The sequence below is a fragment of the Homarus americanus genome, unplaced genomic scaffold, assembly GCF_018991925.1.
Source record: "Homarus americanus isolate GMGI-L3 unplaced genomic scaffold, GMGI_Hamer_2.0 scaffold25013, whole genome shotgun sequence".
In the NCBI taxonomy this organism is placed as follows: Eukaryota; Metazoa; Arthropoda; class Malacostraca; order Decapoda; family Nephropidae; genus Homarus; species Homarus americanus.
Genome location: NW_024722158.1, coordinates 8,736,688 through 8,757,421, shown reverse-complemented (window position 1 = coordinate 8,757,421; position 20,734 = coordinate 8,736,688). Strand labels below are relative to the sequence as shown.

The following is a 20,734-nucleotide window of genomic DNA, read 5'->3' as shown; positions in this document are numbered from 1 at the left end:
TGTTCATTATAACACCAAACACGGTGGACCTGTTCATTATAATACCACAACAGTCGCATCACTAACAGGCAGTGAGTTTTGTGAGCCAAGTATATACTATAGGCGAGCTGATATATTTTCTCAGTCAGCACTGTTAATACACACACACAATAATTAACCAGCAGCCCGAAGGCTGAAAATATACATTGGGCATAAATGACTTATTACATACATTGGTGGTTTAACAAAAGCCTTCATTAGAGAAAGGTAAAGGAACATACAGTGAACATACAGATTAATGTAGGTGTTTGAACAGCAAACACGCAGTGCAGTAACTCCCTCCCAGATGGTGTTAGGAGGGACCCCACGTGGTGTAGCAGCTCCCTCACAGATGGTGTTATGAGGGGCCCCACGTGGTGTAGCAATTCCCTCACAGATGGTGTTATGAGGGGCCCCACGTGGTGTAGCAATTCCCTCACAGATGGTGTTATGCGGGGCCTCACGTGGTGCAGTAATTCCCTCACAGATGGTGTTATGAGGGGCCTCACGTGGTGTAGTAATTCCCTCACAGATGGTGTTATGAAGGGCCTCACGTGGTGTAGTAACTCCTTCACATATGGTGTTATGAGGGGCCTCACATGGTGTAGTAATTCCCTCACAGATGGTGTTATATGAGTGAGGTGTGGTTCCAGGCCTTCCTTTCGTAGACGGATTAACACATCGCTGGTAGTTGGGTCTCACAGGCCGTTATCACTGGGTACCTGGGACCTCACTGTGTGAAAGGTCAACTTGGGTACCACTGTTACTGTTGAGTTGTTCTCACTGACTTAAGCACTGTTCACCACTGTTCACCTCTGTTTAACACTGGTTCCATTTCTTTCCTAAATGAAATAGTAACTTCTGGTGTGAACTTGTTGATATTCCGGTGGGGAGGAGGGTTCAGGGGAGGGAGTTGGTATGGGCCAACATAACAGTTGACCTGGCTGCTCCAAGAGGAGCGCCAGGTACGTCTTGACCGCAGTTGACCTGGCTGCTCCGAGAGGAGCGCCAGGTACGTCTTGACCCTTCGGTGGTCAAGGATGTAGTGTGTGTGTGTGTGTGTGTGTGTGTTGCGTGACGTGGGGTGATGTTGTGTTGTTGTGTTGTGTGTGTCGTGGCGTGACGTGGGGTGATGTTGTGTTGTGTTGTGTTGTGTGTCGTGGCGTGACGTGGGGGTGATGTTGTGTTGTGTTGTGTGGCGTGACGTGACGTGTTGAGATGATGTTGTGTTGTGTGGTGTGGCGTGACGTGGGGGTGATGTTGTGTTGTGTTGGTAATAAGTGTTGTGGCGTGACGTGACGTGGGATGATGTTGTGTTGTGTGGTGTGGCGTGACGTATTGGGGTGATGTTGTGTTGTGTTTGTGTGGTGTTGTGTGGCGTGACGTGACGTGGGATGATGTTGTGTTGTGTGGTGTGGCGTGACGTGGGGTGATGTTGTTGTGTTGTGTGGCGTGACGTGACGTGGGATGATGTTGTGTTGTGTGGTGTGACGTGACGTGGGGTGATGCTGTGTTGTGTTGTGTGGCGTGACGTGACATTGGGATGATGTTGTGTGGCGCGTGGCGTGACGTGGGGTGATGTTGTGTTTTGTGTTGTGTTGTGTGGCGTGACGTGACGTGGGGAATTGTTGATGTTGTGTTGTGTTGTGTTGTGTGACGTGGCGTGACGTGGGGTGATGTTGTGTGGTGTGGCGTGACGTGACGTGACGTGGGATGATGGGATGATGTTGTGTTGTGTTGTGTGGCGTGGTGTGGCGTGGCGTTTTGTTGTGGGAAGACGTATCCAGTGAGGAAATACTACTCGGTAAGGAAGTACCCGTAAAGATAGTACCTAGGAAGGAAGTACCAGGAAGGAAGTACTCATCAAGGAACTATCCGGACAGGAAGTGCTAGGCAAGGAAGTGCTAGGTAAGGAACTAACCAACAAGGAAGTACCGGGCAAGAAATTACCAGGGCAGAAAGTATCCAGGAAGAAAGTACTCAGGCAGAAAGTACCCAGATAGAAAGTAGCCGTCAAGGTTCAAAATCACACAGGACACACCAAGTCTCCGACCATGTATTTAATTCCTCCCTTGACGTCAAACATGTAAAATATTAATGCTGTATGGAATAATGGTGGTGGTGGTGGTGGTGGTGGTGGTGGTGGTGGTGGTGGTGGTAGTAGTGATGTTGGTGGTGACGATGATTGTAGTGACGATGGTGGTGGTAACGATGGTGGTGGTGAAGATGGTGGTGGTAACGATGGTGGTGGTAACGATGGTGGTGGTGACGATGATGATGGTGACGATGGTGGTGGTGATGGTGACGATGGTATCAGCGGTGATATGAAACATATAAAGGGAAAAATGGCGAGTTTATGACCTACGTAACGTGAAGGATCATTTACCGTGGGGAGAGAGAGAGAGAGAGAGAGAGAGAGAGGTACAATAAGTTAGTGTATGTGTGTGTGTGTGTGTGTGTGTGTGTGTGTGTGTGTGTGTGTAAGAGAGAGGACCCACCCGGTATTACTACATACACCATGAACTAAGCGGTGCTGTGGCGCTCATTGTTTTATAATGGTTTCATAAAGGCTGTGTACGTGTGCTCGGAGGTCCCAGTAATATTTTTTTCTTGATGCTGTAATTTGTTTTATTTTATTCCCTGGCTTTTTTGTGTTTAGTGTCTCATTTGAGCTTAATATCTGGTAGTTAATGTAGTTTTAGTTCTGATGCCACACCGCCCTTGTTAACTATATATTTTCTGGAGACTTTGTTCTACTCCATGTTAAAGTGTCTAGTTAAACACGACCCAGGGGCTTTGGCTGTTGTATCGTGGCGTCTTATCGTTCTATATTAACTTCGTGTTTTCCTCTACGTGCTCTTCTATTACTGAAAATCCCCCTTGATAAAATTTGAAGATATTATTATATACATACCGTGAATAGTTCTTTTATTACATCCTCGAGAACAAATTAGATAAAAAAATATATATTCTCTAACATGAAGGAGATGGGGGAGGTGGAGTGTGGGTCGACGTGGTTGAGGAATGATACTTCTGACAACTTTTCTGAGGTGGTGTAGGTGAGGGGGAAGCATCATCCTGGTGCTGTGTTGTATAGTGATGGTTGTGGTGTATTATAGTGTTGGGTGTGATGTATTATAGTGTTGGGTGTGATGCATTACAGTATTGGATTGTGATGCACTACCCTTTCTGAATATCACATATCTAGGTCCACTCACCATAAACACCTCATACCCAGGTCTCTTCACCACAAACACCACATACCCAGGTCCCCTCACCACAAACACCTCATACCCAGGTCCCCTCACCACAAACACCACATACACAGGTCCCCTCACCACAAACACCACATACCCAGGCCCCTTCACCACAAACACCACATACCCAGGTCCCTTCACCACAACACACCACATACCCAGGTCCCTTCCACCACACAACCACACACACACCACATACCCAGGTCCCACCACAAACACCACATACCCAGGTCTCACCACAAACACTACATACCCAGGTCCCCACCATAAACACTACATACCCAGGTCCCTTCACTATAAACACCACATACCCAGGTCCCATCACCACAAACACCACATACCCAGTCCCTCACCACAACACCACATACCCAGGTCCCCACCACAACCCACATACCCAGGTCCCTCACCACAAACACCACATACCCAGGTCCCTCACCATAAACACCACATACCCAGGTCCTTCACCACAAACACCACATACCCACGTCCTCACCACAAACACCACATACCCAGGTCCCTCACCACAACACCACATACCCAGGTCCCTCACCATAAACACCACATACCCAGGTCCCTTCACCACAAACACCACATACCCACGTCCCCTCACCACAAACACCACATACCCAGGTCCCTCATCATAAACACCACATACCCAGGTCCCCACCACATACACCACATACCCAGGTCCCCCTCACTATAAAACACCACATACCCAGGTCCCCACCACAAACACCACATACCCACGTCCCCACCACAAACACCACATACCCACGTCCCTCACCACAAACACCACATGCCCACGTCCCACCACAAACACCACATACCCAGGTCCACCACAAACACCACATACCAGGTCCCCCACCACAAACACCACACAGGTCCCCACCACAAACACCACATACCCAGGTCCCCCACCACAAACACCACATACCCAGGTCCCTCACCACATACACCACATATCCAGGTCCCTCACCACAAACACACATACCCAGGTCCCCCACCATATACACCACATACCCACGTCCCCTCACCACAAACACCACATACCCAGGTCCCCTCACCACATACACCACATACCCAGGTCCCCTCACCACATACACCACATACCCAGGTCCCCTCACCACATACACCACATACCCAGGTCCCCTCACCACATACACCACATACCCAGGTCCCTTCACCACATACACCACATACCCAGGTCCCCTCACCACACTTCTCTCCCCAAACGTTAACAATACCCCACCTTTAAGACCTCAACCTGGCTATTCTGGGTGACCTGAATGACTTAACCCCATAAAGGTTTTACAAAATAGACTACATCTGAAACATTTACTCACGGATGCGACACCAGGTGATGATATTCCTGCAGTGAGGTTTACTGGTATAAGCTTATGTACAGGGTGTCCCATAGGTCATGCATCATGGGAATTTTTTTTTTAGGTAAAGGAATCATATATGAACAAACGTGGTCGATTAATTTCACATTAATTTAATCGACAATATCCAAATGGCATGTCACTGTGCTTTAACCAATAATAAAGTCAATATTGCCAACACTCTCACGACTCCATCATTAAAACACAGTTGCATTCGTCACTTTATACAAATAATAAAGATTTTTAGATCAAACTGTTTGACTTCTTTCACTTTCCTATATGATAGTTCTCATCACTCGATTTGTTGATGTTACCCCCAGCGCCAGTTAACCCTTTGATGACGATGGTTTAAGTTATAACCCTTTGATGAGGATGGTTTAAGTTATAACCCTTTGATGAGGATGGTTTAAGTTATAACCCTTGATGGATGGTTTAAGTTATAACCCTTTGATGAGGATGGTTTAAGTTATAACCCTTTGATGAGGATGGTTTAAGTTATAACCCCGCCTGAGAAGTCTCGTCCGCCTGGGAAGTCTACCCACTCTTAAATATTTCACTCTCCCTAACTTGGTGTGTGTGTGTTGAACCTGTCTTCCTGTACTCCAACTCAATAAAGATCAAGGTTCGTGGTCAAGGCTTTGGGATCACGTGAAATGTAACCCCATAATTTATCAAAACTTATCTCACCTGATGATGAAACACCCTAATGTTACCTGGGAGGGTTAGGTTAGGCTGGGTTAGGAAAGGATAAGTTAGATTAGGTTAGGTTAGGCTAGGTTAGGTTAGGTTATGTTAGGTTAGGTTAGGTTAGATTAGGTTAGATTAGGTTAAGTTCGGTTTAAAGTGTTTAATTAGCAGGTGAAATAAGCCGGGGTGCCTAAAATGATACTACATCAGAGCTACACGGCACTTGTGACCCGCTGACTCTCTCGCTACTTACCTCCCTCACCACCTCCCTCCCTCACCACCTCCCTCCCTCACCACCTCCCTCCCTCACCACCTCCCTCCCTCACCACCTCCCTCCCTCACCACCTCCCTCCCTCACCTCCCTCACCCCTCACCACCTCCTCCCTCACCACCTCCCTCCTCACCACCTCCTCCCTCACCACCTCCCTCCCTCACCACCTCCTCCTCCCACCTCCCTCCCTCCCCCTCCCTCCCTCCCCTCCCTCCCCACCTCCTCCCTCACCACCTCCCTCCTCACCCACCTCCCTCCCTCACCACCTCCCTCCCTCACCACCTCCCTCCCTCACCCACCTCCCTCCCCTCCACCTCCCTCCCTCACCACCTCCTCCTCACCTCCCTCCCCACCACCTCCTCCCTCACCCACCTCCCTCCCTCCCACCTCCTCCCTCCCTCCCTCCCTCCCCTCACCACCTCCCTCCTCACCACCTCCCTCCCTCCCACCTCCTCCCTCCCCTCCCCCTCCCTCCCCCTCCCCTCCCTCCCCACCTCCTCCCCCCTCCCTCACCACCTCCCTCCCCTCCCTCACCCACCTCCCTCCCCTCACCACCTCCCTCCCCTCCCACCTCCCTCACCACCTCCCTCCTCACCACCTCCCTCCTCACCACCTCCTCCTCACCACCTCCCTCCCTCCACCACCCTCCCTCCCTCACCTCCTCCCCTCCACCACCTCCCTCCTCACCACACCTCCCTCCCTCACCACCTCCCTCCCACCACCTCCCTCACCTCCACCACCTCCCTCCCCTCCCACCTCCCTCTCCCACCTCCCTCCCTCCTCCCTCACCACCACCTCCCTCCCCTCACCACCTCCCCTCCCCCTCCTCCCTCACCCACCTCCCTCCCTCACCACCTCCTCCCTCACCCACCTCCCTCCCACCACCTCCCTCCCCACCACCTCCCTCCTCCCCTCCACCTCCTCACCTCCCTCACCTCACCACCTCCCTCCCTCACCACCTCCTCCCTCCCACCTCGCCACCTCCCTCCCTCACCACCTCCTGCCCTCCTCACTCACCTCTCCCTCCCTCACCACCTCCCTCCTCACCACCTCCCTCCTCACCACCTCCCTCTCCCTCACTCACCTCCCTCCCTCACCACCTCCCTCCCCACCACCTCCCTCCCTCACCACCTCCCTCCTCACCACCTCCCTCCCTCACCACCTCCTCCTCCCTCACCACCTCCCTCCCTCACCACCTCCCTCCCTCACCACACCTCCCTCCCCTCACCACCTCCTCCTCCCTCACCACCTCCCTCCCTCACCACCTCCCTCCCTCACCACCCTCCCTCCCTCACCACCTCCCTCCCTCACTCACCTCCCTCCTCACCACCTCCCTCCTCACCACCTCCCTCCCTCACCACTCCTCCCTCCCTCATCACCTCCTCCCTCACCACCTACCTCCCTCACCACCTCCCTCCTCACCGCCCATTGTTCCCCAAATAACAAAAATTCAAATATTAAAAAATAAATAAACAATCCCTTATGTGTACTATTTTTTTTAATGAGCCTTGTGTTTTTATTCTAATTTTCAACAATTTTTACGATACGCATTTTGTAATTGAATCCTCTTAAGCTAGTTATATAAATTGCCATATTATAATAATCCTATTTACTGAAGGTAAATATGTTCATGAACTATCTGTGTTAGTCTTGTCAATAAAGCTTTTGATGTTATTATTATTACAGTATTTTCAGGCCCAAAGGTTGGTGGTGATGTATGAGGGCCAATATATGACACTTTGTGAACTGAATTAACAGTTGTAAAACATGAAATGACGGATATAGCAACAAATGACGTAGGAGGCATACGGTATACTTTGAGTTCCAGCATTCACTGTGTTACATGAGAGAGAGAGAGAGAGAGAGTGTGTGTACCACAACATAGGCAGCATCAGGCGGGACACACAGAACACAATGGCCCTAGACAACCTCCAACATCACCAACCTCCTCCCCAATACCCACCAACACCTTCTCCAACATCACCCACCAACACCAACCTCCTCCCCAATACCCACCAACACCTTCTCCAACATCACCCACCAACACCAACCTCCTCCCCAATACCCACCAACACCTTCTCCAACATCACCCACCAACACCAACCTCCTCCCCAATACCCACCAACACCTTCTCTCCAACATCACCCACCAACACCAACCTCCTTCCCCAATACCCACCAACACCTTCTCCAACATCACCCACCAACACCAACCTTTCCCCAATACCCACCAACACCTTCTCCAACATCACCCACCAACACCAACCTCCTCCCCAACACTCACCAGCAACATCCAGCCCCGACAATAGTAAAAGAATACTCCAGGGTAAAGTTTCTTGTGTTCGAAACTCTGAAAACTGACGAGCTTCCGTCACCTCGGGCGTGTTGTGTACCTTGGCTGGTAGTCGTGCTTCCTGGGAGAAATATATCGCTTGTTATTTTTATCCCAGAACGAACGACACCACCTCAAACATATAGATACTTATTGTGTAGCCTGGCTGAGTTGTCCTTCCTGGGAGAAATATATCGCTTGTTATTTTTATCCCAGGACGGACGACACCATCTCAAGCCATACTGTTTGCGTCATCCTTGAATATAAGAGCATAAAAAATATATACACAGTAAAACTTATAATTACTACAATATGCTGACGGTTCACACGTCTTAAGTAGTTTATAAGTACTCATTTCGCTGTTCTAAGTAGCCTAAACTACTTGTAATCACTTATGGGATGATGATATGCACCTAAAGCACTTATAGTTACCGTACTTATAATGATGCCTCTTAAGTATTTCAACGTTATTAATATCTTAGTGACTGGGGTCCTAAATAACACCAATTAAAACATCGATAAAACGTCCTAAGGAACTTATATTTCTATCTAGTGAGCTGTTAAGTGAGCTCTATTACTTATAAGTACATATAGCGTACTACTGAATCATCCTTAGCAACTTCAAGATACTTATACTGTAGTAATAAGTGACGTAACCAACATTTATAATCCTTTAGCTATAGCGTGATGACGTCAGAATAAAGCAAATCGATGTTGTTGTTGTATTCTATTTGTTTTTGTATTTTTTGGTATTTACTGTTTTTGTTGTTGTTTTAGTACTCTTGTAAATATTATTGTTGCTGTATTTTTGTCGCTGTTAATGTTAATGATTATAATGTTGTATTTGTTGATGTTAATGATGTTGTATTTGCTGTTGTTGTTAATAACGTTGTATTTGTTGTTGTTAATGTTGTATTTGTTGTTGTTGTTGCATTGGCTGTTGTTGCTGTTGTTATATTTGTTGTTGTTGTTGTTGTTGTATTAGCTGTTAATGTTGTATTTGCTATTGTTGTTGCTGTATTAGCTGTTACTGTTGTTGTATTTTTTATTATTGTTCTTGTTACATTAGCTGTTGTTGTTGTATTTGTTATTGTTCTTGTTGCATTAGCTGTTGTTGTTGTATTTGTTAGTGTTGTTGTTGTATTAGATGTTGCTGCTGTTGCTGTTGTTGCTGTTGTTGTATTTGTTGTTATTGTTGTACTAGCTGTTGCTGTTGTTGTATTAGCTGTTGCTGTTGTTGTATTAGCTGTTGCTGTCGTTGTATTAGCTGTTGCTGTTGTTGTATTAGCTGTTGCTGTCGTTGTATTTGCTGTTGCTGTTGTTGTATTAGCTGTAGCTGTTGTTGTATTAGCTGTTGCTGTTGTTGTATTAGCTGTTACTGTTGTTGTTATTGTTGTATTAGCTGTAGCTGTAGGTGACGTCACGTGGCACTCTATGCTCACACTGCCGCCGTTCAGGACACATTATCACGTCAGTCGTCGCATTAATTGGGTGAAACACGACCCAGAACAACGAGTTATCCTGTATATTGTATCATGTCGTTAAGCTGGTCTGTGTTGAGAGGGGGGTGGAGTGAGTGGGGAGTGGGGTGAGGTGGGGTGGGGTGGGGTGGGGTGGGGTCAGGTAGGTACAGTACGTTAAGTTAGGCTAGGTTGGGTTGGGTTAGATTGGTTGAAGTTAGATTGTGTGATTATGTTTGGCCAGGTTAGGTTAGGTTAGGTTAGGCCAGGTTTGGCCAGGTTAGGTTTGGCCAGGTTAAATTAGCATTAGGATGTTTAATTATCAAGTGAAATAAGCTGGGGTGGCTAATCTTCACGTGATCCAAATATGAAAACAGCATCAGTAAAAGTAAACAAACAAACAAAAAAGTGTAGAAATATCCTCGTCAGCTTTATCCAACAAAGAATTACCAACAAAATACCATCACACACACTTAAAACACTTCCCAAACACATTACGAAAAGTTACTCCAAGTTTGTTTTTTCTCGAGCCGCTTGTTTGGGTAAGAAGGAACATTCTTAAATAGTAAGAGGAAAAAAACACTTCCCAACCTTACCATTCCGTCCGTCCATGAGTGGGTGATGTTTGTGTTGGTCCAGACTACAAGAGAACTGTCTTATAACCTGCATCAACTTATCATGTCACCTCGCCTCCCCCTCCTGCTCCTCTCCTCGGTAACCTGCATCAACTTATCACGTCACCTCTCCTCCCCCTCCTCCTCCCTCTCCTTGGTAACCTGCATCAACTTATCCGTCACCTCCCTCCCCCTCCTCCTCCCTCTCCTCAACCTGCATCAACTTATCACATCACCTCCCCTCCCCCCCTCCTGCTCCCTCTCCTCGGTAACCTGCATCAACTTATCGTCACCTCCTCCCCTCCTGCCCTCTCGTAACCTGCATCAACTTATCACGTCACCTCCCTCCCCCTCCTGCTCCCTCTCCTCGGTAACCTGCATCAACATCCGTCACCTCGTCTCCCCTCCTGCTCCCTCTCCTCGGTAACCTGCATCAACTTATCACGTCACCTCGTCTCCCCCTCCTGCTCCCTCTCCTCAGTAACCTGCATCAACTTATCACGTCACCTCGCCTCCCTCCTGCTCCTCTCCTCGGACCTGCATCAACTTATCACGTCACCCTCCCCCTCCTGCTCCCCCTCCTCGTAACCTGCATCAACTTAGTCATCCTCCTCCCCCTCCTGCTCCCTCTCCTCGTAACATGCATCAACTTATCACGTCACCTCCTCCCTCCTGCTCCCTCTCCTCGGTAACCTGCATCAACTTGTCCGTCACCTCCCTCCCCCTCCTGCTCCCTCTCCTCTGTAACCTGCATCAACTTATCCTCACCTCCCCTCCCCCCTCCTGCTCCCTCTCCTCGGTAACCTGCATCAACTTATCACGTCACCTCGCCTCCCCTCCTGCTCCTCTCCTCGGTAACCTGCATCAACATCCATCACCTCCCCCTTCCCTCCTCCTCCTCGGTGCTTCAGTGAAAGTTGCTCGTTTCATACTCTACTTGCTCAGGGGGACATCTTGAAGCACCGCACTTTCTCAATCTATTTCTCATTCTCTACAAACAAAACTTTCTCCTTGGTTGGGTTTATGTTGTGTGTTTGTTGCAGGAAGTGTTGGATGATGCACGGGTATTTATCACCCTCTTCCTCCTCCCTACACGGCCATGCTTCATACACCACGCGCACACAATGAAATAGTTAAAATAGGAATATATCCATATTTCTTTGTACAACCTCTACAACCTACAACACTATCAGCTCCCACCATGTACAACCTCTACAACCAACAACACCCTCACCTTTATGATATACAACCTCTACAGCCTACAACACCTTCACAACCACAGCATCTGCTCTGAGAAACTCCCATCAACTAAGTATATAAAGTACCTAGTTTAATAACGTTCCTCTTAATGCTGATTACAGGAGACGCCTTCAGGAGAGACAGTCGTACACCTTTGGCCATTGATGCAATAAAATAAAATAATAATCTTCATTATCTCCCTCACGCCAGCATCATCATCCTCCTCCTCGTACTCTCTACTCTGTCTTTTATCACAGTCATATTTACACACTTCTTTCACTGTCCACCCCTTCATTAGTCAGCATTTGCACAGCATTGATTTTCACAGTTATCATATCCGAACGCTCTGGCTACAGTGTACATTCTGACGTATAAGAAGGAACACTCTGAGTCTCGCTGGACGTTCAACAGATTGCCAAGCAGGACTCGTGAATTAAAATGTAAATAAATGTAAAGCAGATGTTACTCAGGTGTTCAGGGAGGCGAGCATCAGCTGACAGCACAACAAACTTTCATTACTACCAACAACACATGGCTATTACACGTGGACTTTTTTTTTAACCAGGATGAAGGTTTTGTTTAGTCTAGTAACTCTAGTTCATCCTGGGAAAAGATGACGTGGATGTAAACATATTCTGGTTAACTTTTGCTTTTGTTTATCACTGATATTTAACTCAACCCCAGTGAGAGACAGATAGATAGAGCGAAAGAATAAAACAGACAGACAGACAGGCAGAAGGTGAGACAGATACAACTAATCACCATTATCACAACAACACACTTATTGCCATACACTAACATCAAAACACACTCATCACCATACACAATCCATCACCATACACACCTCATCACCATCCTCCTAAATCACACGCACCGCTGCTTCCTGGATGCCCCCCAACCTTCCCTCCCCTTCCTTAAAGCCAAGACAACCCGGGTACCTGTCATCCACCATTACTTCAGTCATATTCCACACACATGTAAACATCACAGTCCCCGTTGGTTCTGTTAACACCTTATAGAGGGTTGGTAACCAGCTGAACGTCGAGGGTTAATAACTGGGGTGTGTGAGCTGGGAGGAATCACTACTATGTGTTCACCACCACTGAGATTGACGTCTTTTAATGAGTCTAACTTTTCATAATTAATACCTAGTATACAGTACACTAGACGGATCACCTGAAGATTAGACACCCCAGTTTATTTCACGAGATGATTCAACACCCTAACCTAACCTCATCTAGCATAACCTAACCTCATCTAACCTAACCTAACCGTATCGAACCAACCATAACAAAGCATAACATAACCTCCACGCAACGTTAGGGTGTTTAATCATCAGGTGAAATAAGCTGGAGTGTCTAAGCTTCAGGTGCTCCGTATAATATTCAATGCCAAGAATACACTAGAGTAGTAGACTATTTCCGGGAGAGGCTGCCCCCCGACAGACACACAGGTGCCCGTGTCACAACAGCGCTACACGACACTTGCGTCCCGGTATCACCCTTACTCCCCCACCCCTGTCCTGTATATTCAATTCTCTTATAGCACGTCTCTGCAGGTCACTTGGTCTTATAGCACAGTACTGCCAGGTCACTTGGTCTTATAGCACAGTACTGCCAGGTCACTTGGTCTTATAGCACAGTACTGCCAGGTCACTTGGTCTTATACGCAGTACTGCCAGGTCACTTGGTCTTACACGGCCCTGCCAGGTCACTCGGTCTTATAGCACAGTACTGCCAGGTCACTTGGTCTTATAGCACAGTACTGCCAGGTCACTTGGTCTTATAGCACAGTACTGCCAGGTCTTGGTCTTATAACATGGCCCTGCAGTCACTTGGTCTTATAGCACGGCCTGCCAGGTCCGCCGTCTTATCTTGGCCCTGCCATCCAGGTCTTATCTTATGGCCCTGCCAGGTCACGGTCTTATAGCACGGCCCTGCCAGGTCCTCGGGTCTTATAGCACGGCCTGCCACACTTCCGGTCTTATAGCACGGCCCTGCCAGGTCACTTGGTCTTATAGCGGCCCTGCCAGGTCACGGTCTTATAGCACGGTCCTGCCAGGTCACTTGGTCTTATACCCGGCCTGCCAGTCACTTGGTCTTATAGCACGGCCTGCCGTCCTCGGTCTTATAGCCACGGCCTGCACCGCCAGTCTTATAGCACGGCCCTGCCATTCCGCGGTCTTATATGCAGCCCTGCCAGGTCTCACTTGGTCTTATAGCACGGTCCTGCCAGGTCACTTGGTCTTATAGCACAGTCCTGCCAGGTCACTTGGTCTTCTCTTTTAGCCCTGCCGCGTCACTTGTCCTGCTTATAGCCTGCCGTCCTTGGTCTTATAGCACGGCCCTGCCAGGTCACTTGGTCTTATAGCACGCCCTGCCAGGTCATTTGGTCTTATAGCACGGTCCTGCCAGGTCACTTGGTCTTATAGCGCAGCCCTGCCAGGTCACTTGGTCTTATAGCACGGCCTGCCAAGGTCCTCCAGTCTTATAGCACGGTCCTGCCAGGTCACTTGGTCTTCTTGTGCAGCCCTGCCAGGTCACTTGGTCTTATAGCACGGTCCTGCCAGGTCACTTGGTCTTATAGCACGGCCCTGCCGTCCTTGGTCTTCTTATAGCCCTGCCAGGTCACTTGGTCTTATACATAGCACGCCCTGCCAGGTCACTTGGTCTTATACGGCCCCTGCCAGGTCACTTGGTCTTATAGCACGGCCCTGCCAGGTCACTTGGTCTTATAGCACGCCCTGCCAGGTCACTTGGTCTTATAGCACGGTCCCTGCCAGGTCACTTGGTCTTATAGCACGGCCCTGCCAGGTCATTTGGTCTTATAGCACGTCCCTGCCAGGTCACTTGGTCTTATAGCACGGCCCTGCCAGGTCACTTGGTCTTATAGCACGGCCCTGCCAGGTCACTTGGTCTTATAGCACGGTCCTGCCAGGTCACTTGGTCTTATAGCACGGTCCTGCCAGGTCACTTGGTCTTATAGCACGGCCCTGCCAGGTCACTTGGTCTTAGCACGTCCCTGCCAGGTCACTTGGTCTTATAGCACGTCCCTGCCAGGTCACTGGTTTATAGCACGGTCCTGCCAGGTCACTTGGTCTTATAGCACGGCCCTGCCAGGTCACCTTGGTCTATAGCACGCCCTGCCAGGTCACTTGGTCTTATAGCACGGTCCTGCCAGGTCACTTGGTCTTATAGCACGGCCCTGCCAGGTCACTCTGGTCTTATAGCACGTCCCTGCCAGGTCACTTGGTCTTATAGCACGGCCCTGCCAGGTCACTTGGTCTTATAGCACGTCCCTGCCAGGTCACTTGGTCTTATAGCACTACCCTGCCAGGTCACTGGTCTTATAGCACGGCCCTGCCAGGTCACTTCTGGTCTTATAGCACGGCCCTGCCAGGTCACGGTCTTATAGCACGTCCTGCCAGGTCACTTGGTCTTATAGCACGTCCCTGCAGGTCACTTGGTTTATAGCACGCCCTGCCAGGTCACTGGTCTTATAGCACGCCCTGCCAGGTCACTTGGTCTTATAGCGCCCCTGCCAGGTCACTTGGTCTTATAGCACGTCCCTGCCAGGTCACTTGGTCTTATAGCACGGCCCTGCCAGGTCACTTGGTTTATAGCACGCCCTGCCAGGTCACTTGGTCTTATAGCACGTCCTGCCAGGTCACTTGGTCTTATAGCACGGCCCTGCCAGGTCACTTGGTCTTATAGCACGGTCCTGCCAGGTCACTGGTCTTATAGCACGGCCCTGCCAGGTCACTTGGTCTTATAGCACGTCCCTGCCAGGTCACTTGGTCTTATAGCAATGTCCTGCCAGGTCACTTGGTCTTATAGCACGGTCCTGCCAGGTCACTGGTCTTATAGCACGTCCGCCAGGTCACTTGGTCTTATAGCACGTCCCTGCCAGGTCACTTGGTCTTATAGCACGGTCCTGCCAGGTCACTGGTCTTAGGGTCCTGCCAGGTCACTTGGTCTTATAGCACGTCCCTGCCAGGTCACTTGGTCTTATAGCACGGTCCTGCCAGGTCACTTGGTCTTATAGCACGTCCCTGCCAGGTCACTTGGTCTTATAGCACGTCCCTGCCAGGTCACTTGGTCTTATAGCACTACCCTGCCAGGTCACTTGGTCTTATAGCACGTCCCTGCCAGGTCACTTGGTCTTATAGCACGTCCTGCCAGGTCACTTGGTCTTATGCTTGGCCCTGCCAGTCACTTGGTCTTATAGCACGTCCTGCCAGGTCACTTGGTCTTATAGCACTACCTGCCAGGTCACTTGGTCTTATAGCACGGTCCTGCCAGGTCACTTGATCTCTTTTGGCCCTGCGGTCATCTCGGTCTTATAGCACGTCCCTGCCAGGTCACGGTCTTATAGCACTACCCTGCCAGGTCACTTGGTCTTATAGCACGTCCCTGCCAGGTCACTTGGTCTTATAGCACGGTCCTGCCAGGTCACTTGGTCTTATAGCACGTCCTGCCAGGTCACTTGGTCTTATAGCACGGTCCTGCCAGGTCACTTGGTCTTATAGCACGTCCCTGCCAGTTCGCCTGATCTTATAGCACGGCCCTGCCAGGTCACTTGGTCTTATAGCACGGCCCTGCCAGGTCCCTAGGTCTTATAGCACGGTCCTGCCAGGTCACTTGGTCTTATAGCACTGCCCTGCCAGGTCACTTGGCTTATAGCACGGCCCTGCCAGGTCCCTCGGTCTTATAGCACGGTCCTGCCAGGTCACGGTCTTATAGCACGGCCTGCCGTCACTTGGTCTTATAGCACTACCCTGCCAGGTCACTTGGTCTTATAGCACGTCCCTGCCAGGTCACGGTCTTATAGCACGTCCCTGCCAGGTCACTTGTCTTATAGCACGTCCTGCCAGGTCACTTGGTCTTATAGCACGGTCCTGCCAGGTCACTTGGTCTTATAGCACGTCCTGCCAGGTCACTTGGTCTTATAGCACTACCCTGCCAGGTCACTTGGTCTTATAGCACGGCCCTGCCAGGTTCCCCTAGGTCTTATAGCACGGCCCTGCCAGGTCACTTGGTCTTATAGCACTTCCTGCCAGGTCACTTGGTCTTATAGCACGGCCCTGCCAGGTCACTTTGGTCTTATAGCACGGCCCTGCCAGGTCACTTGGTCTTATAGCACGGCCCTGCCAGGTCATTTGGTCTTATAGCTTGGCCCTGCCAGGACTCAGCGTCTTATAACACGGCCTGCCAGGTCACTTGGTCTTATAGCACGGTCCTGCCAGGTCACTTGGTCTTATAGCACGGTCCTGCCAGGTCACTCGGTCTTGGCTTCTACCGCAAACGACTTTTGAAAATTCATAATAAAGACGCTGACCTGTGATGACGATAAAACCCTTTGCTTGTGTAAACATATTAAACCCTGACGAATTAATTATATATACAGTAATGTAGGGTGATCGAAAAGTCCATGTGCCCCTAAAACATTTAACAATTGTTCCTTGTTACACCTACATTACTATACAATTTGTTCTACTTACAGTAACTATTACAAATGGTATCATCTACCAACATTTACTCTGGCCATTTTCAATATTTGCTCTAAGTAGAACAAGGTAAAACACATTGTAGGTATAACAAGGAACAACTATATTACAGGATTTTTAATTACTGCAGGTGTATAGGGACTTTTAGATCACCCAGTATTACGTGTTAAAAGGTGCAAACAATCTTAACACCAGTTGGTATTTAAGTACCCCGGCATCCCTCTTGCCGATAATGAAACATGATTTTTAGGATCACCTGAAGATTAGACCCACAACTTATTTCACCTGAAGATTAACGACCTTGACGCTAACCTACTCTCCATAATAATCTGACCTTTCCCAGTAGCGTTAGGGTGGCGGTCCAACGAATTACCCAAAAGTACCCAAAAGTACCCAAAAGTATATTAAATCAGGGTAAAATCTTAACGAATATATGTTTTACATCAATAAAACCTGATTAATAATGTTTTCATTGAAATGTAGTCAAAATAATGAAATAATAAACAGCGAAAAACGCTAAATTCCAAAGAGTCACCTATCCAAAATGGAATATAATTACCGATGTTTCTGTTATTTTTGGGGTATTTACATATAGCCGTAGGATTTACTTTTCGTTAGGTTAGGTTAGGTTAGGTTAGGTTAGGTTAGCGAAGTGCATCCGATGGATCTGAGTTATCTCCCTTGTTCACGAGCTCTTTGGAATTTAGCGTTCGCCAATACTGAAAGGTTTTTCGCTGTTTATTATTTCATCTTACAAATTATTTTTACAAAATTACACTAAAATATTATTAGACATGTTTTGTGTATGTATAACAGATATTCGTTAAGATTACTGATTGTACTATACTGACATTTGGGTGCTTTTGGGTACTTTTGGGTACTTTTGGGTAATTCGTGGCTCCCTTAGGGTGGTTTATCTTCAGGTGAAATAAACTAGGGTGTCTTACCTTCGGGTGATCTAAAACTTAAAACATTAACTTGCTCACCACTCCTCAATACAATAAATAATCTTAGAAGTTTTTATTAAGATATCAGTCACGTGGTGCAATGTTCAGTGTGCTCCCCTCGCAAGCGAGCGGACAGAGTTCGATCCCCGGGCAGGGTGAAACCATGGGGCAAGTTATTTTACGCCTTTTGCCTCTTTTTACCCAGCAGTAATTGGGAACCTAGATGTTAATCGATTTGCTGATCGTATTCCAGGGTAATGGTTAGCCAGTGCAGTAGGTGAGTTGTCCGGTCTTCTCGAACTATTCCTTGACACTGGGTCATGCAGGCTGCAGCTCGTTAACTTAGGGTGTGGTTGTTGTGTTGGCGACAGCTTCTACACCTTAAACAAATTTACGCCAGCCATCCTCGTTTCACGAGGGGCAACAACAATTTTTATTATTATTATTAATCGTAAGGTAAAATAAGCTGCGATGAATACTAATTTCACGTGATCCGGTGTTCATATTTATGTGTACAGTCACCCAAAAAAGTCCTGTCGCGAACCATGAACCCCGAGATTCAGACTCTTGAATCCGAAGCATTTATGGACAGAATAACGTATCAGTGTCTACTGCTTTGGGTTCACGAGTCTGAATCTCGGGGTTCATCACTCTAATTTTAGTATTCTATATCCTCTATGAAAAATTCCTTAGGCCATATGAAAGTTGTTGTCATTTTTACACGCAGTTGAACAACCACTAAGGACGGGGAGGAGTACAGTCTCACCCAAAAAGTTCGATAACTCTTCCAGCCAGCTGTTGGTGCACTGCCTGCTTCAGATGTATGAACTTGAGTCTGTTACTTCGAACCTTTAGATTCATTCGTATGGGTTTCGTGTTCTGGTTGGTACTGAGACAGTTTCAAATATCTGAAGCAGGCAGCGCAGCAATAGCTGGCTGGGAGAGTTATCGAACTTTTGGGTGAGCTGTACCAAACTGCTAGTTTCGAAATTCTTCCTTTGCTAAATCCAGGCTTACGCTATGCCTTTTTACCCTCCATTATTGATATTCGAAATATCGTAACACAAAACTTTCACCAACATTCATTCATAAAATAACTGTGACCTAATACTATACACAAACATCACAAAGAGGGGATTTAAACACCGAGCTCGACTCTCCTCCTAACCTGGTGTTGTCACTTGCCGCCAGCATCCACCAGGTCTTGTCTACAAACAATTTTCTCATTCCTTGTGTCGTCTCTCACTACCAGTATCAACCACAGTCTTCCTCACGGCTCCATAAGTATGATCCGTCAATGAGTTGTGAGACAAAAAAAAATGCACACGCGGTTCTGTACGTCCTTCACCTTCTGCCACTGAACGACTAAATGAATTATTTTCTTGACAAATCTGGCAACTTTAAAAACCAATCATGTGACGGTGATTTTGGCGGGATATTTAAACCCAACTGGTGACTACAAGATATATAGCTAGACAGATATTTAATATAATCGCCATATACCGATAGACATACATATATAATACACATACTCATACACACACATTTATTTACATACACACAGACATACGTTACATGTACACGTATGCTCATATACAAACATGCATACATACATAGGCACCCACATTTACTGATATAAACACACACTGTACACACAAAAACACAACATAAGCTCGTCATATGTCAGCACCGTCACTGTCAGCACCCCCAACTACTACTGCCAGCATCATAACTGTCGCTGTCAGCACACATAACTGTCGCTGTCAGCACCATGACTTGCTGACAACACTATAACTGTTAATATCAGCGTCATAACTCATTGCCAGCACCATAACTTACTGTCAGCACCATAACTGTTACTTTTTGCACCATAAGGTTACTATCAGCATCACAGCTGTTACTGTCAGCACCATTAGTGTTACCGTCACCATCACAAATGTTACTGTCCTCACTCATGTCACTATTCTCACTCATGTCACTGCCCTCACTCATGTCACTCTTCTCACTCATGTCACTGTCCTCACCCATGTCACTGTCCTCACCCATGTCACTGTCTCACCCATGTCACTCTCCTCCTCATGTCACTGTCCTCACTCATGTAACTGTTCTCACTCATGTCACTGTCCTCCTCATGTCACTCTTCTCCTCATGTCACTGTCCTCACCATGTCACTCTCTCCTCCAATCATGTCACTGTCCTCACCCATGTCACTCTCCTCACTCCATGTCACTGTCCTCACCCATGTCACTGTCTTCCTCACTCATGTCACTGTTCTCACTCGTGTCACTGTCCTCACCCATGTCACTCTCCTCACTCATGTCACTGTCCTCCACCCATGTCACTCTCCTCACTCATGTCACTGTCCTCCACCCATGTCACTCTCTTCTCACTCATGTCGCTGTCCTCACCCATGTCACTGTCCTCACCCATGTCCTCTCTCCTCATGTCACTGTCCTCATTCATGTCACTGTCCTCACCCATGTCCTCTCCTCACTCATGTCACTGCCCTCATTCATGTCTGTCCTCACCCATGTCACTGTCCTCACCCATGTCACTGTCCTCACTCATGTCACTGTCCTCATTCATGTCACTGTTCTCACCCATGTCTGTCCTCACCCATGTCACTGTCCTCATTCATGTCACTGTCCTCACCATGTCACTATTCTCACCCATGTCACTGTCCTCCTCATGTCACTGTCCTCATCCATGTCACTGTCCTCACCCATGTCACTGCTGTCTCACCCAGGCGATGCACCCCATTGCCAAGTCTCGTACACCCCGTGGCCAGATGGTACACCCATGGCCAGGTTGTAATCCCATGGCCAAGTCGTACACCCCATGCATAAGTCGTGCACCCAATATCTTTATCGTACACCCCATTGCCAAGTCGTACACCCTGTGGCCATGGAGTTCACCCCGTGGCCAGGTCGTAATCCCCATGGCCAAGTCGTACACCCCATGGCCTTATCGTACACCCCGTGGCCAGATGATACACCCCCGTGGCCAGGTCATACACCCTGTA

General features: G+C 48.2%; 1 protein-coding gene across 1 annotated transcript in view; it reads right to left on the bottom strand.

The window, feature by feature from the left end:
* Positions 1–19,758, bottom strand: part of LOC121862044 (keratinocyte proline-rich protein-like) — a 40,001-nt gene extending 20,243 nt beyond the window's left edge. Inside the window, exon 1 of the mRNA XM_042359975.1 lies at positions 19,552–19,758. Within this exon, the coding sequence (XP_042215909.1) occupies positions 19,552–19,758 (207 nt within the window). The remainder of the gene's footprint in view (positions 1–19,551) is intronic.
* Between the last annotated feature and the right edge of the window lie 976 nt (positions 19,759–20,734).